The sequence below is a fragment of the Penicillium cataractarum genome, assembly GCF_028827025.1.
Source record: "Penicillium cataractarum strain IBT 29864 chromosome Unknown utg000005l, whole genome shotgun sequence".
NCBI lineage: Eukaryota > Fungi > Ascomycota > Eurotiomycetes > Eurotiales > Aspergillaceae > Penicillium > Penicillium cataractarum.
Genome location: NW_026622741.1, coordinates 3,079,364 through 3,097,525, shown reverse-complemented (window position 1 = coordinate 3,097,525; position 18,162 = coordinate 3,079,364). Strand labels below are relative to the sequence as shown.

Genomic DNA, 18,162 nt, shown 5'->3' with positions numbered 1-18,162 from the left:
ATCTGCCTTTTGTGGTCGATTGTTCACAATGCCTGGCAGCGAAACTCTTCGGGCCCTGCGGCTGCTGTCGCGCAGCTCCGGTGGCCTTCTTTCTGGATCGGAGAATGTGACAGTATGGTCCCAATTTTTAGCTTCACCAAGATCGCGAGGAGCCCATTGAATAGAGGACACCGACTGACTTTCTCTGGTACTAGCGACGATGCCTTGCACGATCCATGGCCACAGATGCCCAGGCCAATACTTCAACCACTTCCGATCCCTCCTCGCTCGCCCCATGGGACCTCCCCGTCAACGTTATGACCTACTCCTTCCCTTCCATGGAGCCCGTTCGATTGGTGAACTACACCCAGAAACAACTACAGATGCCCATCCGCAAAGATATTCTTCATCGCGCAATCATATACGAGGGTGATGCGACTCGGCAAGGCACTGCCAGCACGAAGTGGAGAGACGATGTGCACGGAAGTCACAAGAAGGTCATCCCACAAAAGGGATCCGGTCGTGCTCGTGTCGGTGACAAGCAATCGCCAATTCGAAGGGGTGGTGGTGTCGCTCACGGACCTCACCCCCGCGACTTCTCGACAGACCTGCCTGCGAAGATCTACGACCAAGCGTGGCGCATCGCATTGAGCTACCGATTCCAGCGCGGTGAGCTGATTGTCATTGATGACAAGATCTCACTTCCCTCGAAATCTACCCCCTACCTCCTCGAAAAGGTTCTGGAGGCCAACGGCTGGAACACTAAGAAGGGCCGGTCGACATTCATCACGGACGAGGTGGACATGGACATGTTTGAGAAGGTGGAGAAGATGAACCGCTATGCGACTATCATGGACCGCAGCGATGTGGACGTTAAGAACCTTTTGGAGACTGCGAGGTTGATTATTGAGAAGAAGGCGCTGGATCAGATCCTCAAGAAGCACTCGCGGGATCTGAACAGCAAGCCTGCGGCCGCAAAATACCTGTAAGTGCATTTCGGGGTCGTGGCGTGTGTGTGCATTGATATCTCTTTCCCTTCAATTATCTGTATTCTGGCCATCTGTACAAATAGAATATCATTTTCCAACTTTCAACGAGTTCCAATTGATCTCGTATGCTTGGGCCAAGCACAAGCATATGCCGGAGCCTTCTAAGAAGCATCCTAAGTGACCTATGTAATACCAGCGATAACGTGGAAGACGCTGAAGCAAAGTAGGAATGTCTAGTTCGATTAGTACTCTTATTAACAACCGACTATAACCATATTTAAAAGCATCGTCAATCAGCACTTTACGTAAAGATGATCGAGGCGGGTGTTGATCTCATCGCGGTTTGAGGCGGAGAAAGCGGCCCTCGGACCGGAAGAAAATCCAGTCCAAGAAAACTCCCGAGGTCGACGGTAAAGCGGAGAACATCTGATTATCCTTTTAGCCCACCCTCTCCCTCCGATTCCCTCTTTGGCCTTGGTGTCTAGTCTCCATGTTGCTAAGACACTCTTTTTCCCGGTTACCTTCGCCGCCGAGCTGGATCTCGCGGTGCTCCTCGCCAGCAATGCCTCTACGCGCCAAGGTGACGAACCCTGCCTTCCGCGCAGCTGCTTCGGTAAGAGGACTCTTTCGGCGACTAGATGGACGGGCTCATACTAAGATGCTGACTGTATGCTAGATGTCTACCTCCCCCGAACTACCCAAAGAGCTCCCCGGCGATGAGCCCGACGATGTTTTGTTCAACTCCATCTACGGTCTCCGCAGCATTGAGCTCAACCGTCCTAAGAAGCTCAACTCCCTCAATGGCTCCATGGCTCGCAAGATTCTCCCTCGATTGAAGGTCAGTTGGCTTGTGGTCCCCCCGGAGATGGGTCAAGTACTAAGCAGTGTTGGTCACACAGGAATGGGAAAAGTCTCACCTCGCAAACGTTATCCTCATCTCGGGAGCTGGAAACAAGGCGCTCTGCGCTGGAGGTGATGTGGCCGCTCTGGCCCTGCAGAACGAGAAGGGAGTCGAGGGACAGCGTGAATCTACGGATTTCTTCGGACTCGAATACCGTCTCGACCACACGATCGCTACATACTCGAAACCGGTTATCTCTTTCATGGACGGAATTACCATGGGTGGTGGTGTCGGCCTCAGCATGCACGCTCCTTTCCGTATTGCGACTGAGAAGACTGTCTTTGCCATGCCCGAGACTACGATCGGTTTCTTCCCCGACGTTGGTGGCTCGTTCTTCCTCCCGCGACTGGACGGCGAGACCGGTACCTACCTTGCCCTCACTTCAGAGCGTCTGAACGGCGTGCAGGCTCTGTACTCCGGTATTGCTACCCACTACCTGCACTCCAGCGTGCTTAGCAACATGACCCAGCGTCTTTCGGAGCTGGTCTTCCCCGACCACGTCCGCCTGCCCGAGCGGTTGAACATTGTCAACAAGACCATGGCCGAGTACTCCCTTGGACTTCCTTCTCTCCAGGAGGAGCCCATTCTCTTGGCCGGTCAGCTGCGTTCCGCCATTGACCGCTGCTTCAAGTTCAACACCGTCGAGGAGATCCTCCAGGCCCTGGAGAGCGAGACCGAGCAGAAGGAGTGGGCCCAGAAGACCCTGCAAACCCTGTCTAGCCGCTCCCCGACTTCTCTCAAGGTGACTCTTCGCCAGATGCGCCTCGGCAAGAAGTGGAGCATCACCGAGACCTTCCAGCGCGAATACGACATTGCTGCCAACTTCATGCGCCACCCCGATTTCGTCGAGGGTGTCAAGGCCCGCCTGATGTCCAAGCCCGCCCGCCAGGCTAACTGGCAACCGGCCACTCTGGCCGAGGTCTCCAACGAGACCGTTGACAAGTTCTTCACCATTCCCGAGGGTGAGAGCCGCGTGGCCCTTCTGAGCAAGGGTGACTACAACCGCTACCCACATGAACGCTTCGCTCTGCCCTCCGAGGCCGAGATCGAGAAGTTTGTCCGCAGCAATGGCAAGGGCCAGAACCAGGTCATTCAAGAGTTTGTTGGACTATGGAACCAGAAGGATGGTGTGCGTGAGAAGGTCTCTGAGGTTTTGGCCCGGCGGACAAAGAGCACTGCTCAAGGTCTGCAGTGGGTTGAGTAAGTGGTTGGAGACGCTATTTACAAAGTGTAATTTTTTATCTTGGTTCCTGATGACGAATTGCTCGTCATCCTGTGTATTAGATTTATCCCCCGACGTTTGAATTCATATATCTTCCATTTTCTAGTTCCGCCTGTTCTGTTGCAACTCTATCAGGACGGGAACAAGGTTCCAGATATACACGGACGCTAAAGCTACGACACTCAATGATCTACAGCTCTTGAATTCTGATGCAGCTAGCCATGTCTTGGCCTTGAAATTGACCATTTTTGGGATAGCCAGCTGTAACACAACCTGATAGTCATTGAGTATCACCCTATCAGGAAGCAAGTGCAGTGCAGCGGGGCAGTACAAACTGCAACCGACGTTCAATAAGCTGCCATCATTGCTTGTAGTTATGTGTTTTCTCCATTTCACTATTCCATATATGGTAGTATAACTTTTGGCCCCCGCGCAAAAGCCCCCAATCGGCCATCTTGGAAAGAATGCACTGACGTCAGCGGGAGAAGCTTAGCCCCGACCTACTCGAGCTGATTGATACATAAGCCAGCCGATGGGCTGGTTACAATCATTGTAACCAGAAAGGCGAAGCAAGCATCATACAAACAAAGAGGGATATTCATACAGAGACAGCAACCATGGCAACTGAAGCCAAGGAAGTATATCGATTGGCCTGCCCAGAAGCCAGCAACTGCCCCGACATGCACATCTCGTACGGATTGCCATTCACCGAGTCCTGCGCCAAACACGCAGAGAAAACCTTCCAAGCGAAGCGGGTGTACATTATCGCCTCTACAAGTCTGTCCAAGCAGACTTCGCTGGTCTCAGACCTGGAGCGAGCCCTCGGAGACCGACACGCAAAGACTTGGATTGGGATTCGCCCTCACACTCCCTGGGATGACCTGGTCCCTATCATCAACGACATCCGCAAGGTGGAGCCAGATCTCCTGGTTACCCTTGGTGGAGGGTCTCTGTCTGATGGAGCAAAGGTGATTGTTTACGCTGTGGTTAATGGAGTTCAAACGGTCGACGACTTGGACCGTCTCTACCAGGCCAGGGCTGCAGATGGCACTCCGATGCGAGACAGGACTGGTGTGGGCAACGAGCCTACTTTGCCTATCCTCTTCATCCCGACCACGCTATCAGCTGGCGAGTTCTCCTGCTATGGGGGATCCACCAACCCGGTCACCCTTCACAAGCGTATTATGAAGCATCCCAAGATGTTCGCACGGCTGGTCATTCTGGATCCTCGTCTGACCCTCACAACGCCGCAGTGGGTTTGGATCTCCACAGGCGTCCGGGCTATCGACCACTGTGTTGAGGCACTGTGCTCAAACGATCCTCTATCGAAAGAACTGCTCCAAATTGCAGAGCGATCCCTCGCCACGCTGGCAAAAAAACTCCTGCTCACAGTGAAAGACCCATCACAGCTGCAGCCACGACTGGATTGTGCAATTGCCGCAGGTGACATTGCAGGCAATCTCCTTCTGGCCCCGCAAGTTTCCGTCGGCGCGAGTCATGGAATTGGACACCAGCTTGGACCGCTAGGGGTAGGCCATGGTCAAACCAGCTGTGTGATGTTACCAGCCGTTCTTCGCTTCAACAGATTGCATTCGCCGCCGGATAGTGACCAGGTAGAGAAGCAGGACCGAGTCAAACGAGCTATCTGGGGCAGTGACCCTACGCTTGAACGGATCCTGACGAGCGAAGGTGGATTGGATAGAGACTCGGCCGATGCGAGCACGACTGTCCGTGGGCTATTTAATGCATTGGATATGCCGAGTACACTCAAGGCTGTTGGTGTGGATCGAAGTCACTTTGATGCTCTTGCTGTGAATAGCTTGGATGATGTTTGCACTGCTGCTAATCCTGTGTCCTTGAAGAAGGAGGATATTGTGGAGATTCTGGAGAACGTGGCTGAATGAGCACTAGCATCCGTACTATATGGTATATAGATCATTTAGTTCCTGTCAATCTAGTTGCGGTTCCTGAACGCAAGCGTTGCCTTCAGCCGCAATAGTTCTTGTAGAATTGTTTTGCCTGTGAAATATATTGAACGCAGTAACATAGATCCATCCGTTATCTATTTATGGCTGCTCATCTCCCAAGATATCCAGGAAGGAACTATGCGCTATCCTGAAATGATAAGTCTGTATGTAGCATTGATATAGAAAGGCTATTGTAGATCATCGATCATCATTCATCGCTAGGTACCGTTCTGAACCACCTGGGCAGCGGCTCAGGAACCGCGTCGTCCCTGATCGACCACGTGGGAGTCTGAGCGTCGTGCATGCCTCCCTAAATCAGTTCATCCTAGTTCTCATTTTCATTTTTGACATGAATACGGACGAGCAAATGTATGAGTATCACCATGCTGGGCCCCTGAACCATCCGCAGGCCTCCCGAGCTCGTCATCGAACCCACCTTTGCAATCACCCGTTTATCGTGTGGACCAGCGCCATTGCGGGGAAATCGGTCACGGCCGACCGGCCTCACTTCTTTGCCAACTGAACCCTGACTTGCGCCGACTATGCTTCTGGCGCTACCAAAGCTGGGACCACTTGTTCCGATATGGAGGTACATAGTGACTACAGTCTATTTCTTCCCCTGAGATGAAACTTCACCAATATGGCGCAACTAACACCATTCTCTCGGCTGACAGGTGCCCAAAGCCCGGGGAGCAGGCAGATCTGGTCCTCGTCGACGGACAGGCTGTTTGACATGCCGGGCTCGAAAGGTTCGCTGCGATGAGACAAAGCCAAGCTGTTCAAATTGCGATCGTCTACGCCTGCATTGCGCATACAAACCACCCATCGCCCTCGGTAGCCCGTGGTCGGCCTCGTCTCGACTAGCACACGACCCAAACTCGACTGCAGTTACGCATACGATTTCACAAGCTGGACCAGCCCCAGCGCTGGGACCGACGTCGGCGGCGGCGGTCGTTGCGGCTGCGTCGCAGCGTTCGCCCGACATCAACTTCTTTAACACTGTGCTCCGCTCTGATGAGCAGCATCGGACAATGGCCGCGGGGGCAGCGCCAGTGCGACGGCTACCTACAGACCCTGATTCATACCCACCGGAATTAGGAGGTTCATTTGATATGCTTGGATTTATGGGAGGGATTACGTCCGAGTTGGAGCAGAAGCATCTCGACTTGACGAGTGGATTGGCCGCTTTCACAACCAGTCAACCCCCGCAATCGTTGGCAGGCATCGCAGGAACTGCCTCGGAAGAAGGACAGCTCGTTGGCGAGAGACGCTCACCGTTAAGTCCGGACGGCTCAGCCTCGTTGGTAGATGGAGTTTCGATTGGCAGTGCCTCGGACGCTGCGACTACCCGTGGCAGTTGGCCTGATCCTGGGAGCACCACGTACGAGGAGCAGCTTCTCCAGCACTTCTTGGTGATCGATCCTCCTGCGGCGATATTTGGGCCGGTGGCAATGGAGTGGAAATACGTTCGGCCCTCGATACTCGCTCATGCGCGGGACTATGGCCCACTCTTGAATGCATTATATTGTTACTCGGATATACACAAAGCCATGATGGAGGGGAAACGATGGCGATGGGCGCCAACATACTACCGAGTAGCAAGCTCGGAGATACAAGCGTGTCTCCTTGGAGACGTGACTGATACAATGTTAGCCAAGGTCTTTGCGACAGTGTTCTTTTTGATGTTATCTGAGGTACGTGTCTAAGCTTGAAAAATGAGGATGAGTGACTTACCAGGAGACCTATAGGTTTTCTCATCGCCAGAGCTTTGCGCTCCAGGTACATCGTATCTGCATTCCGCCTATCTTCTACTGCAAAGATTCAATGACCGCACTCAGGCTTGGACTGGACTCGGCCATTTATTGGTGTCCTGGGTCTCACTGCTTGATGTGAAATCACTTATTGCAGGCCGCGAGGGCGATCCATTGACTGGGCTAGGTCATATATCAGATCACGAGCCAGTGGGAAGGATACCAGAGCAACCCCAAGGAGCCGCCTCGCCCGAGGAACGCAAGGAAGACAGCGCCGATGATCCCTTCCGTAGCCCGAGCTATCTCGTCTACGAGGCAATAGTCGGCCCGGCATTTCGCTTCTTCGTAAAAGCACAACAGATAGTGCGACGCATCGTCTGCATTGACCTCCATCACCGCAGTCGTGGCACGCTCGGCGACGAATTCGAAGTCCTCCAAATCGCGCACAAAGTGGGAGCAGACCTCGAAACACTCTGGCACCGCCGCCCATCCGTGATCGATGTATACGGCAATCCCGAGGCCTTGACCGATACCCTCTGCGCGCCAGTCGCACTGGAAGTCTGCCGGACTTTCAGGCAATACATGGCCACTTTTCTAGCCAACTTCATCTACCTTCACCGAGTGGCATTTGCCATCTATCCTCGAACTGACCGCGTCAATGGCGCCGTCGACCAAATCATTCAATTAGCCACGGTTGAGTCTGCAGGTGTGGAATCAGGACACCTGCCGGTTAGCTTTCTCTGGCCATTGTTTGTTGCAGGCCTGGAAGGTTCTCCTGAGCAAAGGCACTGGATTGTCCAAGAGATGCAACGTATGGCGCCAACCCCTGATTCGGAACCTGCTGCCTCCCTTGCATGTCACCCTTCTGCGGAGAAAGTCATTGTATTATTGGAAGAGATGTCGAGGAGACAGGATGTGTCGCGTTCATGGGCTGACTCGAGGTGTGTGCGGCGGGAGTTGTTTACGGATTTCTTTTTCATGATTTGAGGTTCGGGGCATTATTAACTTGTAGATACCTTTTCATGGGCTCGTATGGCGTTATTGTATTTAGCGAGGCTTTTCCTATATGATTGGTGGTGGAACCGAGTTTTATTAAAAAGTGGGAAAGGTCTTTCTCTTTCTTCTAAGGTAATCTGTCACTATACTAACTAGGGTATCATCATCTTCTAGAATATGCAGCATTCGACGCCGTGGACGCATATTCGCCCATCTAAAATGACGGGACTAATACAGGCATGCGAAGTCTAAGTGCGCTTGCTAACATCTATATAGAGATTGTGCGTCATAGACCGGCGTCTGCATTTGCTTTCTCGTTTTAAATCCCGATAATTTAGCAGGAGTTCGTATTCCGCCGACCGAATCAAGTGTTTGATTGGACACTCAGCGGGAACTGTTGTTCAAAGATCTCCACTGGAGGAAACATGAGGTGGATATGACAAGAGAAGTGGTGACGGAATTCGAAATTCCGCCGGTGAAAATACCTTTTTAAAGGTGGCGTCAAATATAAATCGCACGATCACTTGTAGTAAAGAACTTGTTACTGGGAATTCAAACAGATATCGTCTACCTAACTGTCTCGTGCGAAAATTAAATTACATTGACAACTTTCCTCATGTCTCACCTTCAATATTTCTCTTACAAGGGCGTCGGTGAACGCAACCGCCAAAAGTTCAGATACAGCCAAGCTGTTCGGATCGGCGACCGCATTGAATGTGCAGGCCAAGGTAATGCTTCCACCATTTTCAATCAGTTCGTGTCACTTATCTTAGATGCATAGGTGGCTGGAATCGTGAGACTGGCGAAATCTTCCGAGAGATCAACGCGCAGATTGATCAAGCTTTCGCCAACGTTGAGCATAATCTTAAAGATGCTGGTGGTGAAGGTTGGAGCCAGGTCTTCCGTGTGAACTCATATCACGTTCCCATCAATGACGAGGCGCTGGCAGCGATGGTCCGTAACTTTGAGAAGTATATGCCGGGACATCAGCCTATCTGGACATGCGTTGGCGTTTCTCGGCTGGGTGAGGACGATATGCGCGTTGAGATTGAAGTCGTGGCGCATGTACCACAATAATCGAGGAAAAGCTTAGATCTGACAATTTTCAAGAGATGATGTCTATATAAACATTTAATTTTCCTTTCAGTCATGTATAAAACATAAAAAAGCCCTTGATTATAGCGGAACCTGGCTAGTTCCATCATATGGAACCCTTCTTACAGCCAGTACATCTCATGCAGTGGTTCCCGTGCGCATAAATAGATTCCGAGGCCTCGGACGATCCACAAACTCTGGATCAACGGTATATTCAATCTCAGGTCCTTCCGGCTTAAAGCCTAATTTCGCATACACATGACGACCCATCACAGATGCCTCGGTGATGCACTCCGGTATACCGCGTCGTTTAGCTTCATCAAGACCCCATTGCACCAGAGCCGTAGCGATGCCTTTCCGCTGGTAAGCCGGGTCGACGGTACACATATCCAGAATCATCACTGCTGGTATGGCCTCGGTAGCTTTCTCCTTGATCACCTGGTTTCGGCGCTTATGGAAAGACCGGATGGCTTGGCAGACATACCGCTGTTCCGGCTCATTCTCGGGAAAAAGGGTCTCCACCTCCAGAGATTCCTTCAGGTTCTCCATAGGTGGATCCCCATGACCTTGTACGGCTGAGGCCTGTACCCAGATTGCGATTCCGGCAATGACACGGTCTCCTTGGTTGGGGTTTGGTAACGTGGCCTTTAGGAAGATGACATCTGGATTGCCATGGTCGTCTTTTGTCGTTGCACGCCATCGTGATACCATGCGAGCAGCGCTGGCCGCTTTACCCTCCAATGTGTCCCAGCCGGGGTTCATAGCAATCCACAGACCATCTTGTGCCTGGTGGCCAAATGCATTCGCTATGGGGTCAAAGGCATGATAGAAATCGTCGGGCTGGTTGATAAGCTCGATGCGCAAGCCGGTATCTTCGCTTGTGTTGGAAGACATAATTGCAGTTTGTTTTCCTCACTAGGGTGAGGGGCCAAGGCGAGCGATCTGAGTAATGAACGCGTAGCGGGAGTCCTGCGCTATTTAATGGTCGGGAGGAGTCTCAACAAAGTAGAAGCATAACTAATACTCAAGTCAAATAATTCGGGGATTACTAAAACGGACCCCCCGTTGCCCGAGGATGCCCGGAAAACCAGGCATCAATTAATGGTGTTCTATAGATTAACCTATGCTTAACCCAAGCATACACTCGAGATCAAAATCTCCGCATTTTAAAACCAGATAGTCTACACCACTACCCTAGTGAACAAACTTGTGATGATGAAATTCAAATTCTATTCTCTCATGATATCATCAAAGCAAGACCAAAGGTATCATTACATGCAATATCAACCCTCTCACACATCCTAGAAAGGTTTCACCACCCGCTGGAATCGAGGTGGCTGTCGAGTAAACTTCTCCGGTTCATCCCTCGCACCCTCCTTCCAATAATCAAACTCCATCCACGCATTCTCCGGCATCTGTGCCTCCGTCGCCTCCAAGAACTCACCCAGGTCAGGGCACAGCGGAACAACACCAGTCTCGAGGACATATTGATCCCAGAGCTTGAGGAGCTTTTGAAGCTTCTCGGGTTCTTGCTCTGATAGGTCGTTTACCTCACCGGGATCTTTCTCAAGGTTATAAAGTTGCCAGCGCTCGGGACCCTTGGGCTTGGGGATGAAGACGATTTTCCAATCTGCGCAACGGAGTGCGGCTCGACCGCATGTTTCCCAGCCTTGGATGAAATCCTTTGGATGGATGCGTTCGGCATCGCCCGTGGCCCAGGGGTAGAAACTGCGGCCACGCATGGAGACGACTTCGCGACCCTGGTAGGTTGGTGCTGGGTGTTTGATGCCTGCCATATCTAGGATGGAGGGGGCCAGGTCCATGACGGTGGCGAATTGATCAGTAATACCGCCTGCGGCACCGGTAGTGTCGCTGGGGTTGAGAGAAATGTTCTTGGGGAAGCGGCAGGTGAAAGGGACTCGAACGCCGCCCTCGGTGGTGTAGGCCTTGTAGAGACGAGACGGGGCGGTAGCAGCCTGGGCCCAACGGGGACCGTACCAGATGAATGAGTTTCCGTTGCCCAGATTCTCAAGACTGTTGTCATAGTACTTTTGCAGGTGAGGCATCACGCCGTTCTTGACCATGGGATAGGCCTCGTAAGCGGCACCCTCGGCACCATTGTCGGACATGAAGCACACGAAAGTGTTGTCCAACTCCCCAATCTCTCGCAGATAGTCGACTACCTTGCCGACGTTGTAATCAATGCATTCAACCATACCGGCAAATACCTCCATAGCCGTTGAAGACTTCTTCTTCTCATCGGGAGTATACTCATCCCAAGCCTTGACTTCCTCTGCATCAACGGGATGCGGCACCACATCATCGCGAATCATACCGAGCTCCTTGAGTCGTTGCAAACGTTTCTCGCGCAAAACATCGGGTCCCTCATCGTATACACCACGGTAGTGATCGATATACTCCCGCGGAGCTTGCAAAGGCCAATGAGGCGCAGTGAAGGGAAGATATCCAAAGAAAGGACGGTCTCCATTACCCTCAGGGCCGGCACTACTACCACTCTCCTTCCACTCACGAAGGTAATCAATCATTTTATCTCCATACCCATCGGACGAGTACCATCCCTCAGGAAGCTTGCGTACGTACTCGCCATCCTCCATATGGAGGGCGATATAACTCGCCTCGATGAATGTGGGGATCTGATCCTGATCGCGGAGTTCGGGTTCGTAGGCATAGTGATTGGAGCAAGCAGGTAGGTGGGCGAATGAACGAACAAAGCCGCGCTTGTGGGGGGATCGCTCGGGGGTCAGGCCCAAGTGCCATTTACCCGACATCACGGTGTGGTAGCCAGCGTCTCGTAGGAGTTCGGGGAGAGCTACGACTCGCTCGTTGAGATATCCCTCGTACCCGGGCATACCACGCTGGGGCGCCGTGCTCATCGCAGACCCCTTAGGACCATTTTGGCCGGAGATGTTGGTCCATTCGATCAAGTTACCTAGACCGGCGATGTGGTGATCAGTGCCAGTCATGATCATGGCACGTGTGGGGCTGGAGAGAGCAATTCATGTTAGTATTTCTGTACCACCTCATCTATCTCAAGGATATCTGGCTGTGTCAACTCACGAGCATGCCGCCGCAGCATGAAAGTCTGTAAACCGCAGTCCTTCCTTTGCGATTTGGTCAATATTCGGAGTGCGGATCTCGCCGCCAAAGCAGCCCACGTCGGAGAAACCAAGGTCATCGGCGACAATGACGAGGAAGTTAGGGCGTTTAGCCATGATGACGAGAAGTTAAGTTGTCAAGGTAGAATGAATAGAACAGCTGCCGAGTCAGATCTACAAGGCAGAGGAAAAAGAAAGCAATGAAGAGAGAAAAAGAAAAACACCAAGGAGAGGGGTACAGCTGCACGCGTATGCGGTCTTATAGCATCCCCGCAGGATCGGCCTCTACTCCGATCCCTGTCCACATTGCAGGGAGTAAAAACAATTTAGATTTCACTCATTCCTTGTCTCGTGCTCGGCTGCTATCAATCGCCCATCGGCAGTCGGCTGCGATGGAGTCAACAGTGTGGAGATGCGGTGGATCCTCGAAGGGGATTCGTGGCTGCCGCGTAATCGGCTGTAAGATTACATGCGGGGAAGCTTATCCTCACACTAACAAGGCTTAAATACTCGTTATAGATCTGTATATGTTACACCCACCTGATGACGGGAGGCTTGGAGATGCTCCCAACTTTCATCCGTCTCCTTCTTCGCTTGGATCCGACCTGGTTCCTGAACTTTGTCTTTCTTTTTATCAAGATGATCAACATCCAGCATTTATGAATCATTCCAGAGCTGCTTAGTGCACATGGCGTGATCTCCCCACCGACTTGCGTGTCGGCTGTCGGCAGTCCATGACATAATACGCTGCAAATCCGGAGATCAACATCTTCCCGAAACAGCTGCCTCTGCCAAATCTGGCCATCTCCAACCGACCATCATTCATTCCTTAGGGCTGTTCTCTGGATCTCACTACAATTCTTGATCCTTCCTTTCTTTCTCCGCGATAATGCCCGACCATGTAATCCACCGATCTATATCAAGAACCTCCCCTGCCCAGGTTACACGTTCGCCCCGTGCTTCTCCTGAGTCAATCGTTTCGTCTTGGCAGGCCCGAATTTCAAATTGGTGGAACCGTACTTCAGACTCCTTTGCTTCGTACTCGGAACTGCCCCAACAGCCCGAGCTTCTCAGTCATCAATTGGATTCGGAGAGTGACGACTATCTCGCCATGGAAGCCCTGAGGCTATCAAAGGCCCGATGGCGTACCTATTGGTTAGCAGCAGTACTCTGCTGCGGTGGTGCACTATTCGGCTATGATTCAGGTGTCATCGGTATGTGTATCAACCATCAAATTCTCTCTTCTCAAGGTCAACACAAATTCTAACCCAATCCAGGCGGCGTTCTCACATTCAAGTCCTTCCAGGACTCCTTTGAATTCACATCAGCCCAAAAAACGAGGGTGAGCTCCATCGCCGTCGGCATCCAACAAGCCGGCGCTCTAGCCGGGTGTTTCATCATCTGGCCCGTAACAAACCGATACGGACGACGCATCGCCATGATGCTCTGCTCGCTAGTCTTCTGTCTGGGCGTCATCCTCGAAGTAATCGACACGCACTCGCTCGCTGCATTCTACGTCGGACGAGTAATCTGCGGTCTGGGCATCGGTGGTTCTGCAACTATCATCCCGATTTACATGTCCGAGATGAGTCCCAAGGAAATCCGCGGTCAACTCGGTAGTTGTTATCAATTAACCTACACGATCGGCATCCTGATCTCCTACTGGATCGACTACGGCGTCAAAGCCATCCCCAACACTGCAAGACAATGGCAACTACCCATCGGATTACAGCTCGTCCCAGGCGCACTAATGGGATTGGGAATGTTCTCCCTCGACGAGAGCGTCCGCTGGCTCCTAGCACACGGCCAAACAACCTCAGCCTGGCGCAGTCTAGTCTGGATCCGAGCCGGGTCCGGCCCCGCCGTACTCGAAGAATTCAACGAAATGCGCCGCGGCCTCGAAGAAGAGCGCCACGCGACAGCAGGTTTCCGCCCTCGCGAACTCCTCGAATGGCCGAACTTGCACCGGCTGTTAATCGGCGGAGGCCTCTTTCTCGCACAGCAGTCCACCGGCTCAACGGCGTTGGCCTACTTTGGCCCACAGTTCTTCTCGCTGCTTGTCGGGCCGGGAGATAAGAATCTCCTGTTAACGGGTATCTTCGGCGCAATCAAGGTCGTGGCTTGTCTTATCTTTGTCGTTTTCATGTCTGACCGGTTCGGCCGTCGCCCCTTACTGGCGAGCGGGGCTTCCTTTATGGCTGTCTGCATGTTAGCCACGGGCGCCGTGGTAAAACAGTACCCGCCCTCCGATGGCGTCGTCACGTCTGCCGGTATCGCCACCGTCGCTTTGATATACCTCGACATCATCGCGTATAATTTCAGTTGGGGTCCACTACCGTGGCCGTGCACGAGTGAGATTTTCCCCACGCGTATCCGCGAGCCGGGCGTTGCGTTTGGCGTTGGATCGCAGTGGTTGTTTAATTTTATCTGGAGCTTTTCGACCCCGTATATCATGGCTGGGATTGGGTGGGCGACGTTTTTGCTGTTTGGGCTTTTGGATATTCTCATCGTTGCGTTTACTTTCTTCTGTTTGAAGGAGACTGCTGGGAAAACGCTGGAGGAGATTAATGAGATGTTTGATGGGGTGGATCCCGATGCCGAGCGTGGGTGGAAGGGGGATGCAATGGATACCGAGGCCGAGGGCCATCCGAGCCATACCGATGATGACCGGGGTCAGTACTTGGATCGTGCTGATCCTGCAAAGTCGGCTCCTGATAAGGATCGTGCGATGCACGTTGAGTCTACCGCCGGACGGGCCTGACTTGATTGTACAGAGGTTCCTAGCACGCTTTTTTTTCTCGGATATAAAACGACATGTTATAGATCTCCATAGAATATACGAGATTGTCGCCCGAATAGTACCTCATTAAACTATTACATTCGTAAATATTCCTATCTCATCGAACCTGAGTAAAGCAAACTTGAGCAGGATCTGTTCCTAGAGTTGTACGCTGACACTATCACAATTTCTCCGAGGCAAATTATGTACAGTCTACAAGTCAACCAGAAACAAGGAAAATATTGGAAGTAATCCAGATCCATTCGGTATTGGAACTTAGGTAGTTTGACCTATTTCATCGAGGTAACGAAGGACAACCCGTATCAAACCACCCATAAACATCAACAATAGACAAACAGCCACCAAAGAAGCAAAAAGCCTTCCAACTCGAGGAAACACCACATCGACACAAGCAAACGGATCAGAGGGAAAAGAGAAAGATCGTAAACCGGAAGCATATGGAGACATCACCGCCCCTGGGCTGGCTGTAGACCCCATAACAGTTCGATTCAAAAGACACAAACGCCAGACACCCTCCAGCCTCTCGCTAGGGGTAAGACCGGATCGCACATCAAATTACAAGGGAGAAAAGAAAAGTAAAGAAAGTAAGGGAAATCAAGAATCCAGGCCACGCTTTTAGTCAAAAGCTCCCCCGATATCCAAAGTAACGCCGCGCTAAACAGGTCTGCTGTCCACCAAAGACAAAGGTAGACCCGAGATAAAATCAAAGGGCGAGGCCACTTCCCATCTCGCAAGGACACGCATGAAACAATCACCCCATTATACATTGATCAAGTCATCAAAAGTCTCATCCGCAGAAAACGCATAGGACGACTCGGAAACCATCGACACCTCCGAATCCCGACGTAACTGCTGCTCAAAGGCCTCTGCAGCCGCAGCTGCCGCAGGCTCCAACTGCAACGGATCATCGAATCCAAACGAAAGAGCCGTCGACCCAGTCGGTCCCGGCCCAGTCGTCGCAGTCGGCGTAGCCGCGGTATCTGATGGCGAAGCCGGGACATGCTCCGGTAATGGGATGGGCTGATCAACCGGCACGGCGGGTGCACCACCATCTGTATCGGTGATCTTCTTCACCATCTGCGCCAGATGAAGCTTGATGGGCTCATCGCCGCACTGGGCATGTTTCAAGACCTCGTTCTTCAGACTGAGAATCTCCGAGCGTAACCGTGCGATTTCGCCCACGAGCAACTCTTTCTTCTCAGACTGTTCTTTGTACCGGAATTCCAGTTGCTGGGTATGTTCTTTCTTCTTTTGCCGACATTTACTTGCGGCGAGACGGTTGCGCTCGAGGAACTTGGCTCGTTTTGCGCGCTCTTGTTGTGGACAGTCGTCTAGATTGGGACTCAGACTTTCAGCGGCGGTTTTGGATTCTCTAGCTCGGCGGCGTTTACTCGCCGGTTCAGCCTCGAGGCTGGATGTATCCTGCAAGTGCTGATCATCGTATGGAGGGGGTGTAGGTTGACCGTTGCGGACTTGGGCGTTCTTTAGATCGCGCTCCAGCGCTGAGCCCGCAAAGGCGGCTGCGTCAGCCTTCGTGTCCCAACCACCGGTGCCCATGGTTGGTGAGATTGGACTGAGGCCCCAGAGGTGCTCGTCGTCTGGGATTGGGAGGCTGAGAAAGTCGCCGGAGAAGGTGTTGGCTGTTGTGAAGGGGGATGTGCCGATGGTGGTGAGGGGATCCACGACTGGCAAGCCGTTAGGCAGAGGGTTCACGTTGCCGGTGGACATGGTAGAGTTCCTTCTTTGATTTTTCTAGGGCAGTCGCCTGGTTTGAACTTAAAGTAGCGGCGGAGAGAGCGATGGGTTGAGCTTCCTTTCGTGGGAAAAGGGAAAGTTGGAAGCCGCGATGGAAAGAGCTGCGGAGTTGACAGATGGAGCTAGATAGTTTCCGCTAGGAGGATATTCGTAGAAGGGTAGGCTTGGTAGATCCAGTGCAATAGATTGTACGTCCCGTAGATTCCGTAACCGTTCTGGTTCAATGTAGGGCTTTTTGAGCTTCAAGCTCCAGGTACAGAGGCAATTAATTCTCAATCAGATGAACCTCCGAAGAAAGATGTCGACCAGCTGGAACCAGCAGGAACACGACTCCCAGGAAATGGAGAGGACAATAAGAAGGAAGAACCACGGTTATCCGGAGTGGCCCGGTGCCTGGAGGAGAGAAAGCGATGGAAAAGGGTGTTGCCCGCCCAGAGAGTGAGATTGTTCAGGTCAAGGGCAGGGTCCAGGTCGTCGGTCGACCGAGTTTGGAGCCACGGTCGGACAGAACTTCCAGCGGTCCAGCAGATCCGGGCGAATGTCCGTTCAGCATCTGACGGCGAGGAAACTTGGATGAGTTGTGTGGGATTGGGTAAGTGGGACAGAATCGGGATTGGGGAGGGAGGGTGATACAAAGCACGAGATGGTGAGAGAGAGAGGAGAAGATGGAAGGGTAAATGGATTGTTCGTAGGAGATAACCAGGTAACAAGGTCTGAACAAGGGTAAGTAGATTCACCCCGCCGGCTGTATGGGCCGATGAGGATAGATACAGAAGAGAGAAGAGTCTCTTACGACAAACGGGGAGGAGGGGCTAATAATCCACGGTCTAGACTTTACAAGGGAGGCATTGGAGGGATCCTACTGGTCCATAAAGCTTCTAGTGATAGTCCCGTTTGGTTCATAGTTTCTTAGTTCCTGGGGGGGGACGAAAGAGGGGTGGAGAGTCTTTGACATCACCAGAGAAGAACTCCGGATTCGGGTGGAAATCGGGGAGAAGAATATTAGCAGGAGAGCTCTAGTAGAGCTACTACTGTAAGCTAAGTGACATGCAGTAGTCTCTATCATCTAGAGTATACTATGAGTATAGCTGATCTCCTCTGGTTGGTCGACTTGCTAAAGCTCTCGAACTTGGGTCCTGGCGGGATCTCAACCCGCCCAGTCATGCCAGTGGGGCCAACTCGACCTTAAACCGGGTTTTGATGTGGAGAAAGTACATACTGGCATGCCTTGGAAAATAGCTAAAGGTTCAGAGATACCCGGTATATGCATGCTATAGTGTCTTATAGTATAGACAGTATATTCCAAGATTCTAGTGTAGATCATTTACAATAACAACACTAAACAACACCTGATCTTCCCTCTAACTACTGACTCTACTCGAGGATATACTGTTTTCTACTGTTCGACTGGAACCTCAAAAGATAAAATCAAAACGAACACGAAAAAAAGGGAAACCCTTGAAATCAATAATGACAAGAAAGAGTTGCCCAACCGGACAACAAACGAACAACGAACTTCGACTTCCCCATTCTCACCCTCGTACTCAAACAGTATGTACTCAAACAAAACGTACTAAAACAACGTGTACTC

The 18,162-nt window shown here is 51.9% G+C and overlaps 9 protein-coding genes across 9 annotated transcripts; 6 read left to right on the top strand and 3 right to left on the bottom strand.

The window, feature by feature from the left end:
* Nucleotides 1-28: 28 nt before the first annotated feature.
* On the top strand, nucleotides 29-968 carry N7496_006809 (mitochondrial 54S ribosomal protein uL4m; the record flags this gene model as incomplete). The annotated part of the gene is made up of 2 exons (XM_056699738.1): nucleotides 29-112; nucleotides 195-968. 2 exons carry the CDS (start codon nucleotides 29-31, stop codon nucleotides 966-968), a joined length of 858 nt encoding a protein of 285 aa, XP_056555151.1.
* A 458-nt stretch (nucleotides 969-1,426) lies between these two features.
* On the top strand, nucleotides 1,427-3,073 carry N7496_006808 (mitochondrial 37S ribosomal protein mS47; the record flags this gene model as incomplete). Its single annotated transcript, XM_056699737.1, has 3 exons — nucleotides 1,427-1,581; nucleotides 1,645-1,806; nucleotides 1,868-3,073. The coding sequence occupies exons 1-3, from the start codon at nucleotides 1,459-1,461 to the stop codon at nucleotides 3,071-3,073; spliced, it is 1,491 nt and encodes a 496-aa protein (XP_056555150.1). The 5' UTR covers nucleotides 1,427-1,458.
* Nucleotides 3,074-3,708: 635 nt separating this feature from the next.
* Nucleotides 3,709-4,995, top strand: N7496_006807 (iron-containing alcohol dehydrogenase; the record flags this gene model as incomplete). Its single annotated transcript, XM_056699736.1, has 1 exon — nucleotides 3,709-4,995. One exon carries the CDS (start codon nucleotides 3,709-3,711, stop codon nucleotides 4,993-4,995), a length of 1,287 nt encoding a protein of 428 aa, XP_056555149.1.
* Nucleotides 4,996-5,641: 646 nt separating this feature from the next.
* On the top strand, nucleotides 5,642-7,796 carry N7496_006806 (Zn(II)2Cys6 transcription factor; the record flags this gene model as incomplete). Its single annotated transcript, XM_056699735.1, has 3 exons — nucleotides 5,642-5,647; nucleotides 5,733-6,752; nucleotides 6,807-7,796. The coding sequence occupies 3 exons, from the start codon at nucleotides 5,642-5,644 to the stop codon at nucleotides 7,794-7,796; spliced, it is 2,016 nt and encodes a 671-aa protein (XP_056555148.1).
* Nucleotides 7,797-8,421: 625 nt separating this feature from the next.
* N7496_006805 (RidA family protein) lies at nucleotides 8,422-8,882 on the top strand (the record flags this gene model as incomplete). Its single annotated transcript, XM_056699734.1, has 2 exons — nucleotides 8,422-8,533; nucleotides 8,587-8,882. The coding sequence occupies 2 exons, from the start codon at nucleotides 8,422-8,424 to the stop codon at nucleotides 8,880-8,882; spliced, it is 408 nt and encodes a 135-aa protein (XP_056555147.1).
* A 156-nt stretch (nucleotides 8,883-9,038) lies between these two features.
* N7496_006804 (GNAT family N-acetyltransferase) lies at nucleotides 9,039-9,794 on the bottom strand (the record flags this gene model as incomplete). The annotated part of the gene is made up of 1 exon (XM_056699733.1): nucleotides 9,039-9,794. The coding sequence occupies one exon, from the start codon at nucleotides 9,792-9,794 to the stop codon at nucleotides 9,039-9,041; it is 756 nt and encodes a 251-aa protein (XP_056555146.1).
* Nucleotides 9,795-10,201: 407 nt separating this feature from the next.
* Nucleotides 10,202-12,133, bottom strand: N7496_006803 (arylsulfatase; the record flags this gene model as incomplete). Its single annotated transcript, XM_056699732.1, has 2 exons — nucleotides 10,202-11,903; nucleotides 11,979-12,133. The coding sequence occupies 2 exons, from the start codon at nucleotides 12,131-12,133 to the stop codon at nucleotides 10,202-10,204; spliced, it is 1,857 nt and encodes a 618-aa protein (XP_056555145.1).
* Nucleotides 12,134-12,905: 772 nt separating this feature from the next.
* N7496_006802 (sugar porter family MFS transporter) lies at nucleotides 12,906-14,777 on the top strand (the record flags this gene model as incomplete). Its single annotated transcript, XM_056699731.1, has 2 exons — nucleotides 12,906-13,230; nucleotides 13,294-14,777. The coding sequence occupies 2 exons, from the start codon at nucleotides 12,906-12,908 to the stop codon at nucleotides 14,775-14,777; spliced, it is 1,809 nt and encodes a 602-aa protein (XP_056555144.1).
* Nucleotides 14,778-15,575: 798 nt separating this feature from the next.
* On the bottom strand, nucleotides 15,576-16,544 carry atfB (bZIP transcription factor atfB; the record flags this gene model as incomplete). The annotated part of the gene is made up of 1 exon (XM_056699730.1): nucleotides 15,576-16,544. The coding sequence occupies one exon, from the start codon at nucleotides 16,542-16,544 to the stop codon at nucleotides 15,576-15,578; it is 969 nt and encodes a 322-aa protein (XP_056555143.1).
* Nucleotides 16,545-18,162: the final 1,618 nt, after the last annotated feature.